Genomic DNA, 25,124 nt, shown 5'->3' with positions numbered 1-25,124 from the left:
AGACCCTTCAGAAAAAGTCAAAGTCACACACAAAAAATACAAAAATTCAGGGACAGATCCATATTAAAAAGATTAATGAGACACCACCAAATGCAGGGTGAACACCTTGAGAAAATCAAAATGTTACCATACATTATATGATACATATAATTAAAGTTAATTTTCTTAGTGTGAATATGGTGTTGTGGTTTGAGGGAAAATGTCCTTATTCTCATGAATATTAAAGGATTTAGATAAATGTGCCATGGTGTTTGCAACTTATATTTAAATAGTTCAGGAAACATAGATAGACAGATAGCATATATCTCAAAATGTTGACATTGATGAATGTGGATGAAGAAAGTGCATACATTCATTGTATGGTTTTGAAACTTGTCTAAAAAAAAATAAAGGAAAATTTTGCACCAGTCAATGGCAGGAGGAGAAAAAGCAAAACTTCACCTTTCGTTGTCAAATTATTTTTCTTTAACTCCATATGCTATTGACAGACTCCAGTATACAGACAATGTATTTTTAACATAGAGGACACTGCCTTGGGTGTCCTTTCTGCCACAGATGATTCACCTAAGTTTCATACTCCTGTCCACCATTCTACAGATGCATGTTTTGGTTTGGTAACACAGTTTGTGAAAGCGCTGCCCTCACCATGCCAGCAAATGTGGAAAACTCAGCAGTGGCCACAGGACTGGAAGAGGTCAGTTTTCATTCCAATCCCAAAGAAAGGCGATGCTAAAGAATGCTCAAACTACCACACAATTGCACTCATCTCACACGCTAGTAAAGTAATGCTCAAAATTCTCCAAGCCAGGCTTCAGCAATATGTGAACCATGAACTTCCTGATGTTCAAGCTGGTTTTAGAAAAGAAAGAGGAACCAGAGATCAAATTGCCAACATTCGCTGGATCATTGAAAAAGCAGGAGAGTTCCATAAACACATCTATTTCTGCTTTATTGACTATGCCAAAGCCTTTGACTGTGTGGATCACAATAAACTGTGGAAAATTCTCAAAGAGATGGGAATACCAGACCATCTGACCTGCCTCCAAGGATATCTGTGTGCAGGTCAAGAAGCAACAGCTAGAACTGGACATGGAACAACAGACTGGTTCCAAATCAGGAAAGGAGTATGTCAAGGCTGTGTATTGTCACCCTGCTTATTTAACTTATATGCAGAGTACATCATGAGAAACGCTGGGCTGAATGAAGAACAAGCTGGAATCAAGACTGCTGGGAGAAATATCAATAACCTCAGATATACAAATGACACCACACTTATGGAAAAAAGTGAAGAAGAACTAAAGAGCCTCTTGATGAAGGTAAAAGAGGAGAGTGAAAAAGTTGGCTTAAAACTCAACATTCAGATCATGGCATCTGGTCCCATCACTTCATGGCAAATACGTGAGGAAACAATGGAAACAATGACAGACTTTATTTGTTGGGGCTCCAAAATCACTGCAGATGGTGCCTATAGCCATGAAATTAAAAGATGCTTGTTCCTTGGAAGAAAAGTTATGACCAATCTAGACAGCATATTAAAAAGCAGAGACATTACTTTGCCAACAAAGGTCCATCTAGTCAAAGCTATGGTTTTTCCAGTAGTCATGTATGGATGTGAGAGTTGGACTGTAAAAAAAGCTGAGCACTGAAGAATTGATGCTTTTGAACTGTGGTGTTGGAGAAGACTCTTGAGAATCCCTTGGACTGCAAGGAGATTCAACCAGTCCATCCTAAAGGAGATCAGTCCTGAGCGTTCATTGGAAGGACTGATGCTGAAGCTGAAACTCCAATACCTTGGCCATCTAATGTGAAGAACTGACTCATTGGAAAAGACCCTGAAGCTGGGAAAGATTGAGAGCAGGAGGAGAGGGGGACGACAGAGGATGAGATGGTTGGATGGCATCACCGACTCGATGGACATGAGTTTGAGTGAACTCTGGGAGTTGGTGATGGGCAGGGAGGCCTGGCGTGCTGCAGTCCATGGGGTCGCAAATAGTCTCACACGATGAGCGACTGAACTGAATGGCTGATATCGTGTCCATCAGTGGCCATGCCCACTTTGTGCTCCTGCATAATAGGTATTTGGAAAGTATGATCAAACACAGGACAACACTGGACCCCCCGGCAGTCCAGTGGGTGAGACCCCATACTCCCAGTGCAGAGGTGCAGAGGGTGTGTGTTTGATCCCTGGTCAGGGAACTGAGATCACATGGCCAAAAAAAATAAAATAAAATAAAAGTGGTTTATTTTTCAAAGCAGGGAGCAGAGTCCAGTAGCTTGATGAAAGCTTCAACCTTTTAAATCCAATGTGAAAGTGAAAGCCTCTCAGTCGTATCAAACTGTTTGCGATCCCATGGACTCTACAGTCCATGGAATTCCCCAGGCCAGAACACTGGAGTGGGTAGTCTTTCCCTTCTCCAGGGGATCTTCCCAACCCAGGGACCAAACACAGGTCTCCCTGAATTCCTCATGGCAAGTGGATTTTTTTACCAGCTGAGCCACAAGGTGCTGCTGCTGCTGCTGCTAAGTCACTTCAGTCGTGTCCGACTCTCTGCGACCCCATAGATGGCAGCCCACCATGCTCCCCCGTCCCTGGGCTTCTCCAGGCAAGAACACTACTAGGTATAAAAAAAATGCAAATACACATTGTACAGCACAGGAAATACAATCAATATTTTATAAAGACTCTATATGGAGTATAACCTATAAAAATATTGAATTACTATATTGCACTCCTGAAACCAATATAATATTGTAAGTCAACCATGCTTCAGTTAAAATAAGTAGATATAAATAAATGGAGGCTTTTACAGTGTGTGCATTATATCTCAACAAAGCTGTTATTTTTTTAAAAGGAAAAAGAAATGGTATGGATTATAATTTTTAATAAGTATAATTAACAGTGTGCTCTAACTTGTTTAGTCAAAGTCAACCAAACCAAAAAGGGCTGGGTTGGATGTTCTACATGAGATAGTTGAAGGCAAAACATTGCTAAAAAGTATGGTGTATCCCTTTTAGTTGTACCTATACTGAGAGTTCTCTGCAAGCTAATTCCAAGAATCAGAAAGCTGACTATAAATCCCATCCCTTCCTTAAGGGTTGGAGACTCTGCCATAGAAAAGAATCATCTTAGTTTCCTTGTGTAAGATAAAGAAGAGAAAAGGATGATCCACCTTGAATATTTCAGGATTTTCCACTTTGATTGTTTGGTTGGTTAGGGTGAACTCTGAAGCACTCTCATTAACCTCCAGCATGGCCTTGTGTATTATCTTGGAGACCCCAAGGCCTCCTCCTGCAATTATGCCAGACAAGTTAGCCCTCGAGCGGTCAAAGACATCCACCATTCCCAGAGCCGCCAGTACGGCCGCCAGGTCTTCAGGGAACCCCTTGAGCCTGAGCTGCGGCAAGTACAGGACCACAGCTGTGTCTTTCATGTTGCCTGAGCTTATCCAGTTATTGAGTTTCTCAGGAGTGATCTCTCTGATAACCTATGGGAAAGAAAGAAAGAAGAAAAATATGAACATCTTTTTTTTTAGAAAATAAAATTACACCAAAATGTGAAATATCCTAAGGACTAGATGTGAGGCTGTAAATAGATGAAGCTACTTCTCATTGTTTGGAAAGCAGAATCTGTAAGAATAAGTGGGGAAAGTGCAACCACGATCAATAACTGAATAAGAGGCATGCAGCCCTGGGATCTATGCCTGGGCACACCATCCGAGAGTTACTTGGAAAAGCAATAACTTATCACAGGGAACATTTACTTTTGTTTCTCTCATGGTCCCTCTCTAAGCTGCACTATTTGTGTATTATAACAATAAAATTTATATGTGTGCCTACCCTTCCTTTTGGCCACATTAAAAGGCGTCTTTGGAACCTGAGATCTTCAGATTCTGAGGATATAAGTTGTAATTCTGGGCTGTTGTTTTTGTTGCTGTTAGTTGCTCAGTCATGTCTGACCTTTTGTGACCCCCTGGACTGTAGCCCTCCAGGCTCCTCTATCCATGGGATTTCCCAGGCAAGAATACTAGAATTGGTTGCCATTTCCTCCTCCAGGGGATCTTCCTGACCCAGTGATGGAACCTGCAATCTCCTGCTTTGGCAGGTGGATTCTTTACCACTGAGCCACCTGGAAAGCCCAATTCTAGGCCGACCAATGTGAATTTCTACCTCAACTCCAACCAGAATTCTCATTAGTCAGACATCCATAGGGACTGAATTTGTATCAAACTAACATTTCTGGATCATTAGAATCAATTAATCTCAAATGTGAAAAAGATCGTAGAGGAGGCCCTTCAAGGAGCATCTGAGACACCCACCAGCATCCGCTTGAGAAGTCCTGACATCGACCGCCCACTTCTTTATAAACAGCCTGGTTTGGTGGCTGCACAGCTCAGCTTGCAAGAAAGACCTCTCCCATTTTGACCATAAATCTGCTTCCCTGTAATTGGTACCTATCAGTTTTAATTCTCACTCTGGGAACTACAAAAAAATTAGTCCATTTCTTCTTTCATGTGACAACTAAATATTTTAATACAGTCAACCTACTCCCTAAACCACCGTCCCTTTTCTCATTCATCCCTCAATTCCCTTGGTCCGAAAGAGGTGCTGATACATAACACATAAAAACTACATGTAAAGTAGCGACTCATGAAGATGGACGAGGACGCATGTGACCGTGCTTTCAAAACTTAACCTAAAACCGTTACTCATGAAGATGGACGAGGACGCATGTGCCTGTGCTTTCAAAACTTAACCTAAAACCATTAGAAGTAACATACCCTAGTGTGGGGGTGCTTTATTGGGGATTATTTTGCTTTTTAGGTGCACATAGCCACTTCTTAGCCTTTTGGCTAAGATCAAGCATAGTATGGGGGCTTCCGGGGTAGCACAGTGGTAGAGAATCCACCTGCCAATGCAGGAGACGCAAGAGATGCATATTCAATCCCCAGGTTGGGAAGGTCCCCTGGAGGAGGTCGTGGCAACCCACTCCAATATTCTAGCCTGGAGAATCCCACGGACAGAGGAGCCTGGTGAGCTAGAGTCCATGGGATCACAGAGAGTAGAACATGACTGAGCATGCAGCACTGCATTAAGTATAAGCAGTTATTTGGAATCTCCAGCTTCCTGCATGTGTAATTTTCAAGCACAGACCCTTTTCTGGTGTCTGTGGCTGCAAAGACTGAGTGGTTTACCTGTCCCAGACTGGCATCCTTGCTGGGTAGGATGATGACCATACTCAGGCGATCCTCCACATCGGGCAGCTCCAGAACCTGCCCTGGAGGCTCTGTGATGGAGCCCAGTTTCAAGTGCCCTTGCAGACGCATCATCTGGACAGATGTGCTCTGAGACTATAAAAGTAACAACAGTGAGATGAAAAAGCAAGCTCCTTTCTGTGTTTCCATTTAAAGCGTGAGGAATTTACATCTTATCCTCCAAAGTTTCCCACAAGGAGTGACCAAACCAAAATCTATCCATCTTGCCACAGAAATATCCATGATTGATCACTGTTGTACTTACTGAAAGGGGAGTGGTAGCCTAAATTAAGTAGCTACTGAAGTGCAAAGTGTTTATGCCTTTCAATATATTATTTTTAGTCAAGTGTATATTTTTGATGCCCAGAAGCAGTTAATTTACGTCAAAGAGTTGAGAAATAAGCATCATAAGATCTTATCAGGATAACCATTTTTTAAAAGTCAAACAGGTCCTTTAAGGAACATAATTTAGTGTCTTTCCAGCTCAAGTACTGACTAATCTGGACCAATTCACAGCATTGGGTTGCAAATTACAAAATAGCTACAAAATATTAATAGCAAAGCACATAACAATGGGCTAAGTGAATTCCACATACTGAGGTCAGTTAAAGAAATTTAGTTATGACCATAACCTTATTTTATGTTTTTCTCTTTGAAAGGCTAGTCATAACATAAAGATAGCTGCATCATGTAAACCAAATGGACCAGATTTTCCTGTGAAAATAAAGATTTTGACATTAACTTGTCAGATTCTGACTTGTTTCCTCTAGAAAGTCTGCTTGCTTTGGGGTATGTTTGCCCTTTTAAGTAGCTCTCTATGATCCCTATTAAAATCTCCTTTCCATCTTCCTTATACTATGGTCCCCAAACTTGGCTAATCTTTGGAAGGACCTACACGACTTAGCAGCAGCAGCAGCACACGGGTTACTTAAAAATACAACTACTCAAGCACTTCTTGCAAATCAGAATCTCCAGGAATGTGGCCCTGGTATTTTCATTAAAAAAAAAAAAAAAAAAACCCACAACTTGTAATAGCAATATAGTTTCACTATATGTCCAATGACCTCAATATCTGATGACAATATTCTTCGGAAAGATAATACTGGATAATTCCAGCTGTGACTAATATGTTTGGTTAGAGAATTATGTTTTCCTTAAAATCATTCACTATTTCTTTTACATGAAAAAGTATTCATGTAATAAGTATTCTAATATACTTATCCAGAAATATAAATCCTCTGTAATTTTATAGTTGGCTGAAAGTTATGACCAACCTAGATAGCATATTCAAAAGCAGAGATATTACTTTGCCAACAAAGGTTCGTCTAGTCAAGGCTATGGTTTTTCCTGTGGTCATGTATGGATGTGAGAGTTGGACTGTGAAGAAGGCTGAGCACCAAAGAATTGATGCTTTTGAACTGTGGTGTTGGAGAAGACTCTTGAGAGTCCCTTGGACTGCAAGGAGATCCAACCAGTCCATTCTAAAGGAGATCAGCCCTGGGATTTCTTTGGAAGGAATGATGCTGAAGCTGAAACTCCAGTACTTTGGCCACCTCATGCAAAGAGTTGACTCATTGGAAAAGACTCTGATGCTGGGAGGGATTGGGGGCAGGAGGAGAAGGGGACGACAGAGGATGAGATGGCTGGATGGCATCACTGACTCGATGGACGTGAGTCTGAGTGAACTCCGGGAGTTGGTGATGGACAGAGAGGCCGGGCGTGCTGCGATTCATGGGGTCGCAAAGAGTCAGACACGACTGAGCGACTGATCTGATCTGATCTGATGACAAATGTTTAATTGACCAATAATGGCAAGCATTTTTGGAAATATATTTGATAGAATATATACAATTGATAGTTTAGGAACTCATTTATAATATACAGACCCATTATTTCTTGTTAAATAACAAGTATTATTTTGGTCGCAGCCTGACATTCAGGATATGCTGAGGACACAAAGGAGAGAAGTTGGTGGGACTTTCCTGGCGGTCCAGTGGTTAGGAGCCAACGCTTCCGATGCAAGGGGCAAGTGTTCAGTCCCTGATCAAGGAACTAAGATCCCACATGCTGCACAGCATAGCCAAAAAATAAAAACTTTAAAATTTTTTAAATATATTAAGAAGGAAAGAAGTTGGGGAGATTGCGGATAGCAGGACAGCCTACCTAGAAACTTTTTATTTATCTATTTATTTTTAAAATATTTGTTTACTTATTTGGCTGTGCCAGGTTTTACTTGCAGCACACAGAATTTTTAGTTGTGCCATGCGGGATCTAGTTCCCTGACCAGGGATGGAACTTGGGCCCCTGCATTGTGAACATGAAGTCTTAGCCACTGGACCACCAGGAAATCCCAGGAACCATTTATTCTGATTATGAATATTGTTCTCCAGTTTTGCTTAGCCTCTCAAGTTCACACCCACTTTACCATTGACCTACATTGTAAGCATCTATTGCAGTTATTATCTACTACCTGATTTCATTTCCAGTGTGCAGTAAATGAATTGCTTAGCAACGGTTTAATCTTAGCCCAAAGCCCAGACTTGCCTTAAACCTGTCCAAGGTCTATGTTTTATTCCAGTTTTTCAATTATGCAACTGTCATGCTAAATAGAGCAAAATAAAACAAAACTTCCATTTATCTATTAATAAATCTGGACTTTATCTGGTAGGTACTTGGGATAGTCACTTGGAAATTAACCTACCTAAGGCCAGAAATTATTTAACATATTTTAAGGCAAAATTGCCGGGGACCAACTTTAAGAGAAAAAGCAAATTAAGTCAAGAGTCTACCTCATCCAATCTGAAAGCCATGGCCATAGTTTGGTCTTTTTGAAATGCGTACTTCCAGGCCCCTCTGAAGGAGATGGCATTAATCAGCACCAACTGGTCGGAGGATGTGAGGCTACTGGGGAACAAGAGCTCCTTAACTTCACCTTTGGGAGGAGAAACAGTGAGATTATACATGACTGACCATGCAATGGAAATTGGTTTCATTGGTTTTGCTTTGCATTTTGTCCCATTTTTGAATTTATATTTGTATTAGTAATCGCCACTCAATATCTTCAGGAGAGCCAAGAAGACTTTTGAGCAAATATCTAAATAGTCACAGTTCTGTGGTACTCAAGTGAAGCCATTATTTAAGGCACTAAACTTCAGCCTGACTCGTCACCCCTAAAATGAGCCCAGTCACTGTGTCCAGGGGCCTGGGGCCACTCCCTGGGAGGGTCATGGACGTGAATGGCTATCTGATCTCACTGTCATGTCATGTGTCATGGACCTGTTTGCAAAATGTAGTGCATTTGTGCTTTAAGGAAAATTTGGTTTTGCAAAATTTAAATTAATTAACTAATGTAGAATGCAAAAGAAAGTAAAGTGAGTGTATAGCTTGCTGCTGCTGCTGCTAAGTCACTTCAGTCGTGTCCGACTCTGTGCGACCCCATAGACGGCAGCCCACCAGGCTCCCCCGTCCCTGGGATTCTCCAGGCAAGAACACTGGAGTGGGTTGCCATTTCGTGGAAATGAACAAGCATGATTAATTTATATAACATTAAATTGCCCAGTGAAGAGATGGTTTATAAATACCAATACATTAACCATTTACATTTGACTTTGCTGTGACATTCCTCCTGATACCATCCTATGTTAAAAGCAATGACTATCTGAGTCAGTGGTTTTACAGATCACTTCTATTATCCAATGATTTTCTACTATAATCAAACAAAAGAAATAACTGGGAAAGTTGCAGGAGAAAGACTTGACCTTTTATGCCTCCTCACTTCTCAAGCGGAGAAGGCAGTGGCACCCCACTCCAGTACTCTTGCCTGGAAAATCCCATGGATGGAGGAGCCTGGAAGGCTGCAGTCCATGGGGTTGCTGAGGGTCGGACACTACTGAGCGACTTCACTTTCACTTTTTACCTTCATGCATTGGAGAAGGAAATGGCAACCCCCTCCAGTGTTCTTGCCTGGAGAATCCCAGGGATGGGGGAGCCTGGTGGGCTGCCATCTATGGGGTTGCACAGAGTTGGACACGACTGAAGTGACTTAGCAGCAGCAGCAGCAGCACTTCTCAAGAGTAAAATTGATAAGATGTTAGGAATTTTCATTTTATGAAATGGAAAAAGTCTTGAGATATTTAACACCTGGTACTAGAATAACCAGTTATCCACATGGAAGGAAGAACCATTCCCCCTCTTTCTCATCCTACATTAAAATCACTAAAATATGATTTCATTTGTATTAAAGAGCAGAAAAAAACAAAAGCTGATCTAGGAAAAAAATAGCTGTGAAGGACCCTGAAGGCATCTAGTGCCACCCATCCAGGTCAGGTGGATCATAAACCTAAATGTAAGCACTGAAGAAATAAATCCACTAAAAGAAAACAGAGAATATCTTTGTGACCTTCAGTTCAGTCACTCAGTTGTGTCCAACTCTTTGGGACCCCATGAATTGCAGCACGCCAGGCCTCCCTGTCCATCACCAACTCCTGGAGTTTACCCAAACTCACGTCCATCAAGTCGGTGATGCCATCCAGCCATCTCATCCTCTGTCATCCCCTTCTCCGCCTGCCCCCAATCCCTCCCAGCATCAGAGTCTTTTCTGATGAGTCAACTCTTTGCATGAGGTGGCCAAAGTACTGGAGTTTCAGCTTTAACATCATTCCTTCCAAAGAACACCCAGGGCTGATCTCCTTTAGAATGGACTAGTTGGATCTCTTTGCAGTCCAAGGGACTCTCAAGAGTCTCCTCCAACACCACAGTTCAAAAGCATCAATTCTTCGGTGCTCAGTTTTCTTCACAGTCCAACTCTCGCATCCATACGTGACCACTGGAAAAACTATAGCCTTGACTAGTCGGACCTTTACTGACAGAGCAATGTCTCTGCTTTTCAATATGCTATCTAAGTTGGTCATAACTTTTCTTCCAAGGAGTAAGCCTCTTTTAATTTCATGGCTGCAGACACCATCTGCAGTGATTTTGGAGCCCAAAAAAATAAAGTCTGACACTCTTACCACTGTTTCCCCATCTATTTCCCATGAAGTGATGGGACCAGATGCCATGATCTTTGTTTTCTGAATGTTGAGCTTTAAGCCAACTTTTTCACTCTCTTCTTTCACCTTCATCAAGAGGCTCTTTAGTTCCTCTTCACTTTCTGCCATAAGGGTGGTGTCATCTGCATATCTGAGGTTATTGATATTTCTCCCAGCAATCTTGATTCCAGCTTGTGCTTCTTCCAGTCCAGCGTTTCTCATGATGTACTCTGCATAGAAGTTAAATAAGCAGGGTGACAATATACAGCCTTGATGTACTCCTTTTCCTATTTGGAACCAGTCTGTTGCTCCATGTCCAGCTCTAACTGTTGCTTCCTGACCTGCATACAAATTTCTCAAGAGGCAGGTCAGGTGGTCTGGTATTCCCATCTCTTTGAGAATTTTCCACAGTTTATTGTGCTCCACACAGTTAAAGGCTTTGGCACAGTCAATAAAGCAGAAATAGATGTTTTTCTGTAACTCTCTTGCTTTTTCCATGATCCAGTGGATGTTGGCAATTTGATCTCTGGTTCCTCTGCCTTTTCTAAAGCCAGCTTGAACATCTGAAAGTTCACAGTTTGCATACCTCTGAAGCCTGGCTTGGAGAATTTTGAGCATTACTTTACTAGCGTGTGAGATGAGTGCAATTGTGCGGTGTATGAGCATTCTTTGGCATTGCCTTTCTTTGGGATTGGAATGAAAACTGACCTTTTCCAGTCCTGTGGCCACTGCTGAGTTTTCCAAATTTGCTGGCATATTGAGTGCAGCACTTTCACAGCATCATCTTTCAGGATTTGAAATAGCTCAACTGAAATTCCATCACCTCCACTAGCTTTGTTCGTAGTGATGCTTTCTAAGGCCCACTTGACTTCATACTCCAGGATGTCTGGCTCTAGGTGAGTGATCATACCATCGTGATTATCTTGGTCATGAAGATCTTTTTTGTACAGTTCTTCTGTGTATTCTTGCCACCTCTTCTTAATATCTTCTGCTTCTGTTAGGTCCATACCATTTCTGTCCTTTATCGAGTCCATCTTTGCATGAAATGTTCCCTTGGTATCTCTAATTAGGTAAGCAAAAATTCCTTAGAAAATACACAGAAAGCACAAACCATTGATAAACTGGACTTCATTTAAAGTTAGAAACTTCTGCTCATCAAAAATACAGTGAACAAAATAAATACAGAGACTAAGAGAAAATATTAGCAGCACAGGTGTCTAACAAAATATTTGTACCCAGAATATGTAAAGAATTCTTGCAACTCAATAATAAAAACTAAATAATCCAATCAAAAATGAACAAATAAATTGAACAGAGCTTCATAAATTAAGATATATTAAAGACCAACAGTCACTGAAAAAGAAGCTCAATATTTACAGTCACCAGAGAAATGCAAATAAAGACCACAATGAGAGTTAAATGAAAAGTTAGTAAATCTAAGTTAGTAAATGAAAAGTAGTTAAATCTACTGAAAGAGTTAAATGAAAAGTATTTACAACACCAAAAATCAGAGAGGATTTGGAGTAACTGGAATTTTCATACAGTCCTGGTGAGAATGTAAACAGTTCAGCCACTTGAGAAATCTATTTGGCAGTTGCTTAAGAAGTTAATGAAATTAAAAGACGCTTACTCCTTGGAAGGAAAGTTATGACCAACCTCGACAGCATGTTCAAAAGTAGAGACATTACTTTGCCAACAAAGGTCCGTCTACTCAAGGCTATGGTTTTTCCAGTGGTCATGTATGGATATGAGAGTTGGACTGTGAAGAAAACTGGGCACTGAAGAATTGATGCTTTTGAACTGTGGTGTTGGAGAAGACTCTTGGGAGTCCCTTGGACTGCAAGGAGATCCAACCATTCCATTCTACAGGAGATCAGACCTGGGTGTTCATTGGAAGGACTGATGCTAAAGCTGAAACTCCAATACTTTGGCCACCTCATGCGAAGAGTTGACTCATCGGAAAAGACTCTGATGCTGGGAGGGATTGGGGGCAGGAGGAGAAGGGGACGACAGAGGATGAGATGGCTGGATGGCATCATCGACTCGATGGACATGACTTTGGGTGAACTCCAGGAGTTGGTGATGGACAGAGAGGCCTGGTGTGCTGCAATTCATGAGGTGGCAAAGAGTCGGACGCAACTGAGCTACTGAACTGAACTAAGAAGTTAAACATCCATCCATATGGTCTAAGACTTAGAATTTATGCCAAGTATTTACTCAAGAGAAATGAAAAAAAAAAAAAGAATGCAAAAGCTTTTTACAAAAGTGTTCATAGTAACACTATTTATAATAGCTCAAAACTAGATATAACCCAGATATCCAACAAGAAGAAAAAGGATAAACAAACTGGTATATTCATACAGTGGAATATTTCTCAGCAATAAAAAGGCATGAGCCACTGATGTATCCAAATACATGAATGAAAAAACACAAAACAGCACATCCTGTAATAATCACTTATTGGAGCTTTAGGTAAGATTAACCTGTGATGTAGAAGAAAATCACTGGGTGCTCGGGAACGGATGTGGAAGAAATTTTCAGGGTAAAGGAAATGCTGTGTGTCATGATATACATTTGTCAAAACTGCCTGAATAAATGTTTTAAGATCTGAGCATGTCACTGAATGTGATCACACCTGAAAGAAAAAGAAGAGAAAGAAGACGGCGTAGATCTCCTACCTTTTGTCTTATTTTCAATCTGTTCATTAATCTGTATTCTGGCTTCTTCTAAGTGATTTTTGAAATCCAGATTTTCAGGTCTTAGTTTATATAATTGTTTAATACAGTCTACATATGTCTATAAAATGAGCATAGAAAAAGAAAAGACATAGCATATAAATTGAGATTTTAAAACATTTAGACCATACTTGGTAGGAATTATATGAAGGGGGGAAAATATATTAAATATTATAATGCAGGTCTAGGTCCAACCTAGTAAAAATATATACAATTTTCATGCTTTCAATGTTTAAATGAAATGAACAAATCACTGCAGGATGTTATTTCATGATAAGAACAATCCTCTTAAGCCTCTGAGATTATACTTTATACTTATAACTGCATAATTAGGATAATCAAATTTAGCATAATTAGAGTCCTCAACTTGGAGTTAAAAATATTAATTCCTCTTTTATTATTGATACAAAAATTTTGTCAGTGTTGTTTTTAATCATAAATTATATAAAATTGTGTTCTTTATGCTTCACCTGGGTCCGTATGAAACACAGTTGAACGTGCAACAAACTTGCATCTGAAAATTAAAGCCCTTTTGCACTTTTTCTATGTGAAATGAAACCTATATATAAAATATATCACACGCTATCTGTCTAAATATAAGAAAAGATAGAATATACATGTATGCAAGCTCAGTTGCTTGGACTCGTGTCCAACTCTTTGTGACCCCATGGACTGTAGACTGCCAGGCTCGTCTGTCCATGGGATTTTCCAGGCAAGAACACTGGAGTGAGTTAACATTTCCTTCTTCATAATATATATAATATACATTATTTCTTTTATTATTAATAAATATATATCTTGTATCATTATATACATGTAATATCTTTTCTACTTTCTCACCATTGTGATAGCACAAACAATACTAGAATAAATTAAATGAAGACAGAAAGGAAAGACTTCTACCCTACTTATGGAAAAATGTCTTATTTTAACTCACCGGGAGGAAGGGATGGGCTTTTTCTGCAAACAGTCCACTTGCCATGTGGACTTGACTATGGCTGGACTTGCTGATTTCAGAGAGGATTGCTTGAATGAGTGAATGGACTGCTGTATCTTCACACTAAATGGAAGTTTACAAACACTTGAAAACAGGGACCCTGTTCTCACACACGTAAGTATCAACTGAGGCTACACAAGAGGCTCTTGGGTTTGCATTAGGGCAGCTGTGAAAGTGAAAAAGTGAAGTCGCCCAGTTGTGTCCAACTCTGCGACCCCATGCACTGTAGCCTACCACACTCCTCCGTCCATGGGATTTTCCAGCAAGAACACTGGAGTGGGTGCCGTTGCCTTCTCCAGAGGATCTTCCCCACCCAGGGATTGAACCTGGGTCTCCCACATTGTAAGCAGATGCTTTACCATCTGAGCCACCAGGGAAGTCCAGGACATGTTGTAGCAGAATAAAAACAGATTCGAAGAGTAATTCTACCACTAGGATGTATGGAAATGTTTGCCTTTCACCAAGCAGAGTGGCCTGATGATCTGGTAACAGTGCATCACAATCATCTTACCAGCATGAGGGCCCTGCTAGGCCTCTTCCCTGGTCAGAGCTTGCCCTGTCTCCTCCACAAGACGGCCCAGAGCACATATATCAGTACTGACGTATTTAATATAGTTTGTGTCAGGAAAAATGTTTTTCTGTATTTTGTAATAAAGGAGAATTCTGAGCAATAAAGTTTGGTCTTAGTAGCCCCACCATAGGTACTAGTGAGAAAGTCACACCTAAAATGCTACAGAAGGTATACATTACAAATTTCCCCTGAAAATTAGCAATATGGAAAAACATTGAACACTAAAACTTATAAAGACAAGCTATAGAGAAGGAAATGGCAACCCACTCCAGTATTCTTTGCCTGGAGAATCCCATGGACACAGGAGCCTGGTGGGCTATAGTCCATGGGGTCGCAAGAGTCAGACACGACTTAGCGACTAAACCACCACCACCATCTTTAGCTAAAGTGAGAGTGTTAGTTGTTCAGTCATGTCTGGCTTTTTGTGACCCCATGGAATGTGGCCTGCCGGGCTCCTCTGTCCATGGCATTCTCCAGGCAAGAATATTGGAGTGGGTTGCCATTCCCTTCTCCAGGGGATCTTCCCAACCCAGGGATCGAGCCCAGATCTTCTGCTTGGCAGGCAGATTCTTTACCATCTGAGCCACCATTTCCCCCCAGATGATATATTTATACCTAGTGAGCACTGACCCTGGGCAGGCGCTGTTTGAAGCACTTCTGTTGCCTGAGTAGACTTGGGGGTTCCATCCTGAAAACTCTTTGAGAATAATCTCTCTTCTGCTGCTTTTCTTTAAAGGCTGGGGCTCTACCTCAAATTTTTGACAGTTCTCATTTTCTCATCTCTTATTTCAAAATTTCAGCATGATTATTTTAAAACAGCAAACCTAGAAGGTTGACTGTGTCAATATGAAAGTGAAAGGCTCAAAGCATGTCTGGAATAAATACTCTGTTTTATTGCCTGAAGCCTTTAGTCCTCATGGACTGAAAAGAGACTGCTATAAGAGAAGTAAAAGGGAAAGTAAGAATTATATCTACCCTTGTGTTCGAAGAATTTGCAGTTCTTGTTAACTCATTCAAGTGCAGCACCTACAATAGGAAACAAAGAATCTGTGTCAAAGCGTAAGCAAATACCTCTCCTTAAGACCAGGGGTTTGTGAGTGTGTCTGCGTGTGTATGAATGTGTGTGCTCAGTCATGTCCAACTCTTTGCTATTGAACCTGTGTCTCTTGCATCTCCTGCATTGGCAGGCAAATTCTTTACCACTAGCATCACCTGGGAAGCCCCTCCCCCCATATAGAAATCACTTTCTTGCTATAAATGTTAAGCTCTTACATTTTTACGAACTTTCTATGATTCAGACCATCTTTCTTCTCATCTGCATATTAGTTTTGCTCCTCATTTTTTTAAAAAATGGAAGTCTCTTATTTGTTTTTTTTTAAAAAAGAAGTCCCTAGATTATGAAGCAATATGTCTTATGACACAGGAGTGTATGCTTGCAGTCGTGTCCAACTCTTTGCTATGCCATGTACTGTAGCCCACCAAGCTCTTCTGTCCATGGGATTTCCCAGGGAAGAACACTGGAGTGGGTAGCCATTCCCTTCTCCAGGGGATCTTTTCAACCCAGCGTTCAAACATGGCAGATTCTTTACTGTCTGAGCCACCACAGAAGCCTTTTTTTTTTTTTTTTTTTTAAAAAAAAAAAAAAGATGTCAAAGAGGACAGATGAGTTTTTAAAAGAAAACTCTTCATGTGCTCTTAAGCAGAAGTCTAACCATTGAAGTGTTAAAGACATGCAGGCACTGACTAGTACTCATCTTTGTGGGCAGAAGGCAAACTTTGAGACAGAATGAAACCCGAACGTTTAGAAGAGTGTTTCAAAATCAGTTCAGGCTTAATAATTTCTATTGTCACTTAATTTGTTCATCCCTACCTTCCCAGTTGTGAAACATAGTACGAACCCAACAAGTATTTGTTGAATGAAGAACAAATAGTTGTATGGATAAAGAAATGGATCTTAATTTATTTGTGGACAATTAATAGCATTGGTTACTCACCGAGCAGACAAGATAATGGATGAATTCACATAATAGGTAATTATTTTTAAATGATTTTTATAAACATTATCTGATTTGACACTCACAGTATCCCCTTGAGATTTCACAGCTTATATCACTTTCTCCACTAAGAATTAATGTTTGCTATAGTCCTGTTGGCTTAAAAGAGGTATAATTATACTTTTCTAAGGAAGGCCTTCATCAGAGAACAACTGAGATAAAACATTGCAATCTCTTCAAATATTTAAAGGGTGAGTACATTTAACTTGTTTTGTGTGATTCCTTAGAGCCTGTCAGGCTACAGTCCACAGAGTCACAAAGAGTTGAACACAACTGAGCACAATCAAGAGCAGGAGAGCCCTAGAATAAAAATGGGGTAAGAAGCAGTAAATAGCAGCAGATATTATAACTTTCTTAACACACATGGAAGAGGACATGATTTGCATGTGTGTGTATCTTTTAAGAACAGAAAAGTGATAAGGGAGCTATGCTTATAAGAAAGGCAAATTTTAACTCAAGGCTAGAAAGAACTTTCTAAAACGTAGAGTTGTCTGATTCTTTTGTTAAAAAGCTAATTCACATGAAACTCTGCCTCATCAGAGGACTTTGCACAATCTCTTGCCTGTTGGGTCCCTGTGTAGACTAAATCGTAGAGTGGAGAGTGGGAAATTTATGGTTTCTTCCAGTTCTGAGATTGCCTGGTGATCTTCAAATCATAGAGCTTCCCAGGTGGTACAGTGGTAAAGTCTGCTTGTGAACACAGGAGACACAAGAGATGTGGGTTCAAACCCTGGGTTGGGAAGATCCCCTAGAGTAGGAATCCTTCCTTGGTGGTTCAGACTGTAAATAATCTGCCTGAGCCAAGTTCAATCTCCGGATCTGGAAGATCTCCTGGAGAAGGGAATGGCAACTCTCCATTATTTTTGCCTGGAGAATTCCATGGACAGGGGAACCTAGAAAGCTACAGTCCATGGGGATGCACAGAGTCAGACATGACTGAGTGACTAACATTTCCACTTTCTTTCCTGGAGTAGGAATTGGCCACCCATTCCAGTATTCTTGCCTGGAAAATTCTATGCACAAAGGGGCCTTATGGGCTACAGTCCATGAGGGCACAAAAAGTCAGACACGACCGACCCCAAGCACGCTCTCCTATATCATAAGGCATTTTGTTCCATAGTCTAGGGACTTGGCATGCTTGTGCCCCTGATGTTGCTTCAGTCGTGGTCCTCACTCTAATCAAAAGAGAGCGTGATGGTTGAACCTAGAATTCTGAGCACTGGACTCAGTCTTTGAGTGTTGTAAAATAATCATTAACAGGATGAAAATATGAGGAATTTTTCTCCATTTGTATGGAAATCAGCAAGGGAGCTTTTTGAATTATTTGATTCCCTTTTAACTCAGAAAAGACAAAGAAGAATTTCTACTCCAGACTCTATCTCTGCCTAACTTGGGCCCTTAACACAATGACCCCACCATCTTTCTGCTTGCAAAACCTCAGGCTTGCACAGGTGTAGACAGAGTCACCTGCTGGCAAGCTCTCACTTTGAAGGGAGGGAGAGGGGAGGGGTGCACGAAGAGAGGAGAGGGGAGGAGAGGTCTGCGCGTTCTCATCCCAGGATGGTTTGTAAAGATTCCCAGATCATCCTCATTCTCAGCTAGTCCTCCCTCTCCACAAACATGAATTTATTGAGCATACATTCTGGGTAAGACACTGGAGACCTCTTCACCAATTGCATGGAAATAGAATAAAACTGAACATAAGAGCATTTACATTTACTTTTTCTTGAGTTTAAATATATTATTAAATTCAGGATTTGACTCCAGCCTTCCAAATTCATTTCCAATTTAAACCTGACTGGAGAGAAGCTTTGTTCCACGAGTCAGTCATTCCCTCTGTAATAAGCAGAGAGATGATTAAGGTATGTTGAAAGATGTCTACTAAAGAAATAGTTTTTCTAGTCACCCACAATTATTGGTTGAGTTAAAGCACTGGTGATCTCCTTGGGAAGATAATTGCATAGTCTATAAATCCTTGCAAAATGCTCTTTGTCCCACAGCAGGAAGGCCCTGGGGACACAAGCAAGCGAAGGGGTTGGGGTGGGGGTGGGGAGTCCCGACTCCCGGGGACCAGGTCGCCCTCGACCATTTACCTCCCTGTTCACCCTCTGCTGCGCCCACTCATCCCCCACCTCTTAGAACAGAGCTATGGGAAATCTGTTTGTCTTTTCGATAGAGCCAATATGAGGTCTTCTCAAGTGAAGGTGAACAGTCTCTTGTGTTTACAGAATTGGGCATCTACGTGTGGGTTAGTCATGTCCGACTCTTTGAAACTCCATGGACTATAGGCCACCAGGCTCCCCTGTCCATGGGATTCTCCAGGCGAGAGTACTAGAGTGGATAGCCATTCCCTTCTCCAGGGGATCTTCCCAACCCAAGGATCGAACCCGGGTCTCCTGGATTGCAGGCAGATTCTTTACCATCTGAGCCACCCAGGAAGCTGCATCTGTGAAATCTCCATAACAAGTCAGGGTTTGAAATTGTCTTTGACTGTCTGTAGACGTGGCTGAAAGTGTGTCTATGACTTACCTTCTCCATCTGGGATGCACTGTTTCCTCTGGCCCCGAAGAGCACCACAGCCAGGGCGGACAGAAGACTCAAGGGAGAAAGGAGCACATTCTCAATCGTGTGGTCACAGCTTATCTCTTTAAAGACATCAAAGCAGAACTGGGCATTTGCCACACTGAGTGAGTCCATTCCTTTACCTGGGGTCTAGAATACAAAAGCACAGGTCGACAATGACAGAAATGTAGGTCAAAACATTGCTATTTCAGTTTATCTCTAATGAGAGTAAGAATTATTTCTAGTTTGTGAACCCTAGATCCTCAAATAGGGTCTTCATGGAAACAAAAAGAATACAGATTTTGGAGTCAAATACATTTCCAACTCTGCCATGTTCTAGCTTTATGTCCCCGGGCAAGTTACTTAAGTTCTCCTAGTTTCTATCTTTTCTTCTGCAAAAGTGATTAAACAAGAGTTTCCTTATAGGATTAGTGTGAGGATTAAATCATGTACTGTTTGTAAAGCGCCTGGGACTGCATATATTACACGGACAAATATGGCAGTGGCTATGGTCGTTACTGTTACCACTGTTACCATGGTTAGTCCATTCAGTTAAAGTAATGACAAAGAGGACAAGGTTATAATGTTGGTCCCAACGGATACATAACCTCACTTGAGTCAAAAGTACACAAAAGGGACTGACTGAGTGAGACGGTAGGGGCACACCATTCGAAACCCACTTCACCACTAGAAAAACATCTCAAAGTGCTTATCTCCCTTCAGCAGGTTGATGGCACCATCAACACATAATGGAGCATATTATACATACATATGGACTTCCCTGGTCACTCAGTGGTAAAGAAGCCACCTGCAATGCAAGAGACGCAGGAGATGTTGGTTCAATCCCTGGGTGAGGAAAAACCCTGGAGGAGGGCATAGCAGCCCACTCCAGTATTCTTGCCTGGAGAATTCCATGGAGTGAGGAGCCTAGTGGGCTACAGTCCATGGGGTTGCAAAGAGCTGGACATAACTGAAGCAACTGAGCGCACACACACACACACACACACACGTGTGTGTGTGTGTTCACATATTATTACTATTTCTTACATATATAATAAATATATAATTTGATGGTGCCATGTGGCATGCAAGATCTTAGTTCCCCGACCAGGGATTGAACCCACACCCAGGAGTGGAAGTTCAGAGTCTTAAGCACTGGACAGCCAAGAATGACCTTATATTTAAATATATATATATATGTGTGTGCATATATATGTGTGTGTATGTATATATATATATATATATATATACCAGTTGCTTAGTCACTTCTGACTGTTTGCAACCCTATGGACTATAGCCCACCAAGATCCTCTGTCCATGAGGATTACAACTAAATCTTCCCCTATACTTTGTGAGAAATCATCACCAATTATGAAAATCATGGCAAAGAAGAGACAATTTAGTATTTGCATTTTTACCTTGTCTTCAGGTTGGTTACAGTTCTGCTTGGTGAGCTCAGAGCTGTGTCTGCAACACAGAGACTTACACTGCACTCAGCACTCACAGTTTGCTCCTCCTGTGTTCTCAGAATTTCGTTTCACAAGTCATTTTCCTTGCATTGTGAACTGACTTCAAGTATTTATACAAAAGGGTAGAGAGTGAGCCAGCTGATGTATGCATTGTAAAATAGACTGCAACCTTGCGTCAACAGAGTGACCCAAGAAATGCATAGGAAAAAATGAAACATTTAATGGCATGGATTTTATGTAATAAATTAAGTAGCTTTTTAAAATTAGCTATAACCTGTATGTCTATATTACACACTCTCTCTGGCTATGACAACAATGTATTGGTGTTTAAAAGCTAGAGAGAAGGAATTTTGTCTTGAGCACTGGCATCAGGTTTCTTTTCTGACTCCTACAATGAGACATAGTGAATGAAATGCTCTTCTGTCTGGCATGGAGGCGGCCAGGAACAGAGTAATCATTGAATAAGAATTTCAAACCTACCTCATGATAAACAAAGGAAGGATTCCCACACGGAGTGACAGATCAGCTGCAGCTCCAACTCAGAGAGAGACCAGTACAGTACCTTAGAATGTTAGCGAGGAAGGGGTCTTAGAGAGCATGTCTTCAGAGATTTTCAGTCCCTACTAAGAACTAATTTTTATCCTGTGACCCAGGATATATCTTCAACACTGAACAAAGAATTTCACAAACAAAGCATTGAAAGCAGAACCTCCATATGGTCCAGTAATTTAATTTCTGGGTATTTACTCTAATTCAAAGAGATATACGCACACCAGTGTTCACTGCAGCATTATTTACAACAACCAAGATATCACAGCAACCTAAATGTCCATGGATAAATGAGTGGATAGAGAAAATGTGTTACTTATAAGCAATGGGATATTCTAAGCTGTAAAGAATGAAGTCTTGGCCATTTGCAGCAACGTGGGTGGATGTAGGAAGTATTACATTAAGTGAAATTGCAGTGAAAGACTAATAAGTTGATCTCAGTCATAGAAGGGATCTAAAACCGGAACAAACCAAATGAAATGAAAACAACTCAGAGTTACAGAAAACTACTGTGCCTTAAAGTATTTCTTCTAAAAATAGACTTTTAAAAAATTTTATTTATAAAGAATCCTTCCAACAAACTATTAGCTAACTCTGCTGCTGCTGCTGCTAAGTCGCTTCAGTCGTGTCCGACTCTGTGCAACCCCAGAGACAGCAGCCCACCAGGCTTCCCCATCCCTGGGATTAACTGGGTACAATTGAAGTGAAATCCAGGCTTGTGTACTAGCAACTTTTTATCAAATTGCACACACACAACACACACACACATATACATAAAGACAGATGCTTTTAGTTTTAAAAACAGTGTCCAAACTATAAATATATGCACAGGAAGAAGAGGCTAATTAATAAAAGAAAAAGATCCAAAGCCATTTTTAAAAAAGAAGAGAGCTAGAATTTAGATCTTTTGTATTTCCATTAAATGACTCTTGATTTGTGTAGGTTTAATCCCAGTGTTGAAAAGATCCCCTGGAAAAGGAAATGGCAACCCACTCCAGTCTTCTTGCCTGGAGAATCCCATGGACAGAGGAGCCTTGGGGGCTATAGTCCATAGCGTCAAAAAGAGTCAGACACAACTGTACATCTAAGTACCCACACATGTGAGAGAAACGGACTTCAAAATGGTGCAAATCTTCTCTAGAGCCTCAAGGAAACATACCTTGAATCAGACTTCCACCAATTTAGAGAACTTTATATCTCTCATATACAGTCCTGGGGAGAGCTTGGATTCAAGAACAAAAAGCAGGGAGGGGTGGTTCACAATGAGAAAAGAACTTCACAGAGACTGATTAATCTGTATAGATGCTGTTCCCCCAGAGATACAAAGAATGGTCATTTTGTGGGGGGGGGGGGGAGCAGTTAATAATTCACTAGCTAACTATTCATAGAACCAGGAAATTGTTTGCGAATAAATGTCTGGAGCATTGTTCCATAGTTTATGTGCTATTATTTCCTGTAAACAGTCTCTTAACCAAAGAACACTTGCTGGTTTTTCTTGCCCATAAAGTCCCTGACCTATAAAGGTTCTGATTAATAGCTAGGAGTGAAGGTGTGTGTCCCGTCTATTGTTCTAGATGTTTAAAGGAATATATCATAGTATGTGGTCACCCCTAGAGCCTGAATTTCACAGAACTTGCATCCGTCTAATGGTCCTTGTCTCTTGCATTTGCTTTGTGCTGCAATGAATGGTTCCCACCCAGAATGTCCTCATTTAGGTATATATGGCAGGGATTTTTTAATGACCTGATATTTATTAGATTCTCATAAACATTCATTTTCATTTCTTTACTAAAATTGTCCGTTTTGTGGCCACCCCATGTGGCATGCTTAAAACTCAACATTCAAAAAACAAAGATCATGGCACCTGGTTCCAGCACTTCATGGCAAATAGATGGAGAAATAATGGAAACCATGACAGACTTTATTTTCTTGGGCTCCAAAATCAATGCAGACAGTGACTGCAGCCATGTAATTAAAAGACACTTGCTCCTTGGAAGAAAAGCTATGACCAACCTAGACAACATATTAAAAAGCAGAGACGTTACTTTACCAACAAAGATCCGTTTAGTCAAAGCTATGGTTTTTCCAGTAGTCACGTATGGATGTAAGAGTTGGACCATAAAGAGACCTGATCACTAAAGAATTGATGCTTTTGAACTGCAGTGTTAGAGAAGACTCTTGAGAGTCCCTTGGACTGTAAAGAGATCCAACCAGTCAATCCTAAAGGAAATCAGTCCCGAATGTTCATTGGAAGGACTGATTTTGAAACTGAAGCTCCAATTCTTTGGCCACCTGATGCAAAGAACTGACTCATTAGAAAAGACCCTGATGCTGGGAAAGATTGAAGGCAGGAGAAAAAGGGGACAACAGAGGATGACATGGTTGGATGGCATCACCAACTCAATGGACATGAGTTTGAGCAGGCTTCGGGAGTTGGTGATGGACAGGAAGCCTGGCGTGCTGCAGTCCGTGGGGTCGAAGAGTCAGACACGATTGGGCGACTGAACTGATGTGGCACACAGGATCTCAATTACCCCTCTGCAGTGGAAGCATGGATTCTTAACCACTAGACCACCAGGGAAGTCTCTAAAATTGTTCTCTTTTAATTGAAATATAGCTGATTTACAATGTTTCAGGTGTCCAGCAAAATGATTCAATTAAATATGGATTCTTTTTCAGATTTTTTCTACTATTATAGGATATTATTAGATTCATCAGACTTATCACAGTGCCTACAACTTGTGAGCATTGTGACAGCTTTTTCCAGTCTAAGAATCAAACTCTTAGCAGCATTGACAAGTCTAGTCTGAAGAGGTGCACTTGCAAAGAAATACCTTTAAAGGTGGATTATTTTTTAAATATTTGAAAAGCATTTTGGTCCATCTTTTCTTTCCTCCATGCTTTCCTCTGCGTTCTGCATCCTTTTCTCTCCCTCCCAATGCACTGAGAATATATGAGCATGTATTGCTTTGCTTAAATTACAAGCCAAATTAGGCAAAAATTCAAAGGTTTTCTAAAATATATATGTTATACATATTATTTGGGGCTTCCCTGGTGGCTCATATGGTAAAGAATCCACCTGCAATGTGAGAGACCTGGGTTTGATCCCTGAGTTGGAAAGATGCCCTTGAGGAGGGCATGGCAACCCACTCCAGTATTCTTGCCTGGGAGAATCCCATGGACAGAGGGTCCTGCAGGCTACAGTCCATGGGGTCACAAAGAGTCGGACATGACTGAGTGACTAAGTCCAGCATGCATATTATTTATATATATGTATATGTAAGCTTTTTACTACACTTGATAAAAGTTTGTGAAAGAACATTCAAAAAAAAAAAAAAGAGAGATGGAGTAATTGGAAAACATAAACTAAATGAAATGGAAACACTGAATATGAAATAGAAAAAGTGGAACAAGCTAGATAAAAGATCATCATATAGTTTAATTGTTTTCAAACATGGCCTAAACATTTGGCTAACCAAAAAATTTATGACATTTTGATTCCATTTTGACTTAGTATGAATAAAATGTTAGATTTCTAATAAAATAGATATTCAACAAGCAGCAAAGGTTTACTGTACAGTACAGGAAACTACAATCAATATCTTATAATAACCTATAATGGAAAATAATTTCAGAAATAATATATGTGTATATGTATAACTGAATCACTGTTGTGTGCTGGAAACGCTGTAAGTCAACTATACTTCAACAATATATATATTAAAAAATTACAAGCCAAGAATAAATCTCCATATTTTGAAAGATTAGTCACTCTAGCGTCACTTAAGTATGCTGTGTCCAGTACAACGCTGTTCTTGTCTCGGTTCACAAAGCCACAGGCAAGGAACAAGCAGAAGACAGAGAGGATCAAAGGAAGGTCTCATGACACCACTAAGTTCTGAAAGTCA

General features: G+C 40.6%; 1 protein-coding gene across 1 annotated transcript; it reads right to left on the bottom strand.

The window, feature by feature from the left end:
* Window positions 1–2,745: 2,745 nt before the first annotated feature.
* Window positions 2,746–22,457, bottom strand: LOC133237421 (ovalbumin-like). The gene is made up of 8 exons (XM_061399447.1): window positions 22,376–22,457; window positions 19,166–19,348; window positions 15,558–15,608; window positions 13,952–14,074; window positions 12,958–13,075; window positions 8,042–8,184; window positions 5,193–5,348; window positions 2,746–3,485 (listed from the first exon to the last, which is right to left on the bottom strand). The coding sequence occupies exons 2-8, from the start codon at window positions 19,331–19,333 to the stop codon at window positions 3,090–3,092; spliced, it is 1,155 nt and encodes a 384-aa protein (XP_061255431.1). The 5' UTR covers window positions 19,334–19,348; window positions 22,376–22,457; the 3' UTR covers window positions 2,746–3,089.
* Between the last annotated feature and the right edge of the window lie 2,667 nt (window positions 22,458–25,124).

The sequence above is a fragment of the Bos javanicus genome, chromosome 24, assembly GCF_032452875.1.
Source record: "Bos javanicus breed banteng chromosome 24, ARS-OSU_banteng_1.0, whole genome shotgun sequence".
Lineage (NCBI taxonomy): Eukaryota > Metazoa > Chordata > Mammalia > Artiodactyla > Bovidae > Bos > Bos javanicus.
This window is presented reverse-complemented; position numbering and strand designations above follow the sequence as displayed.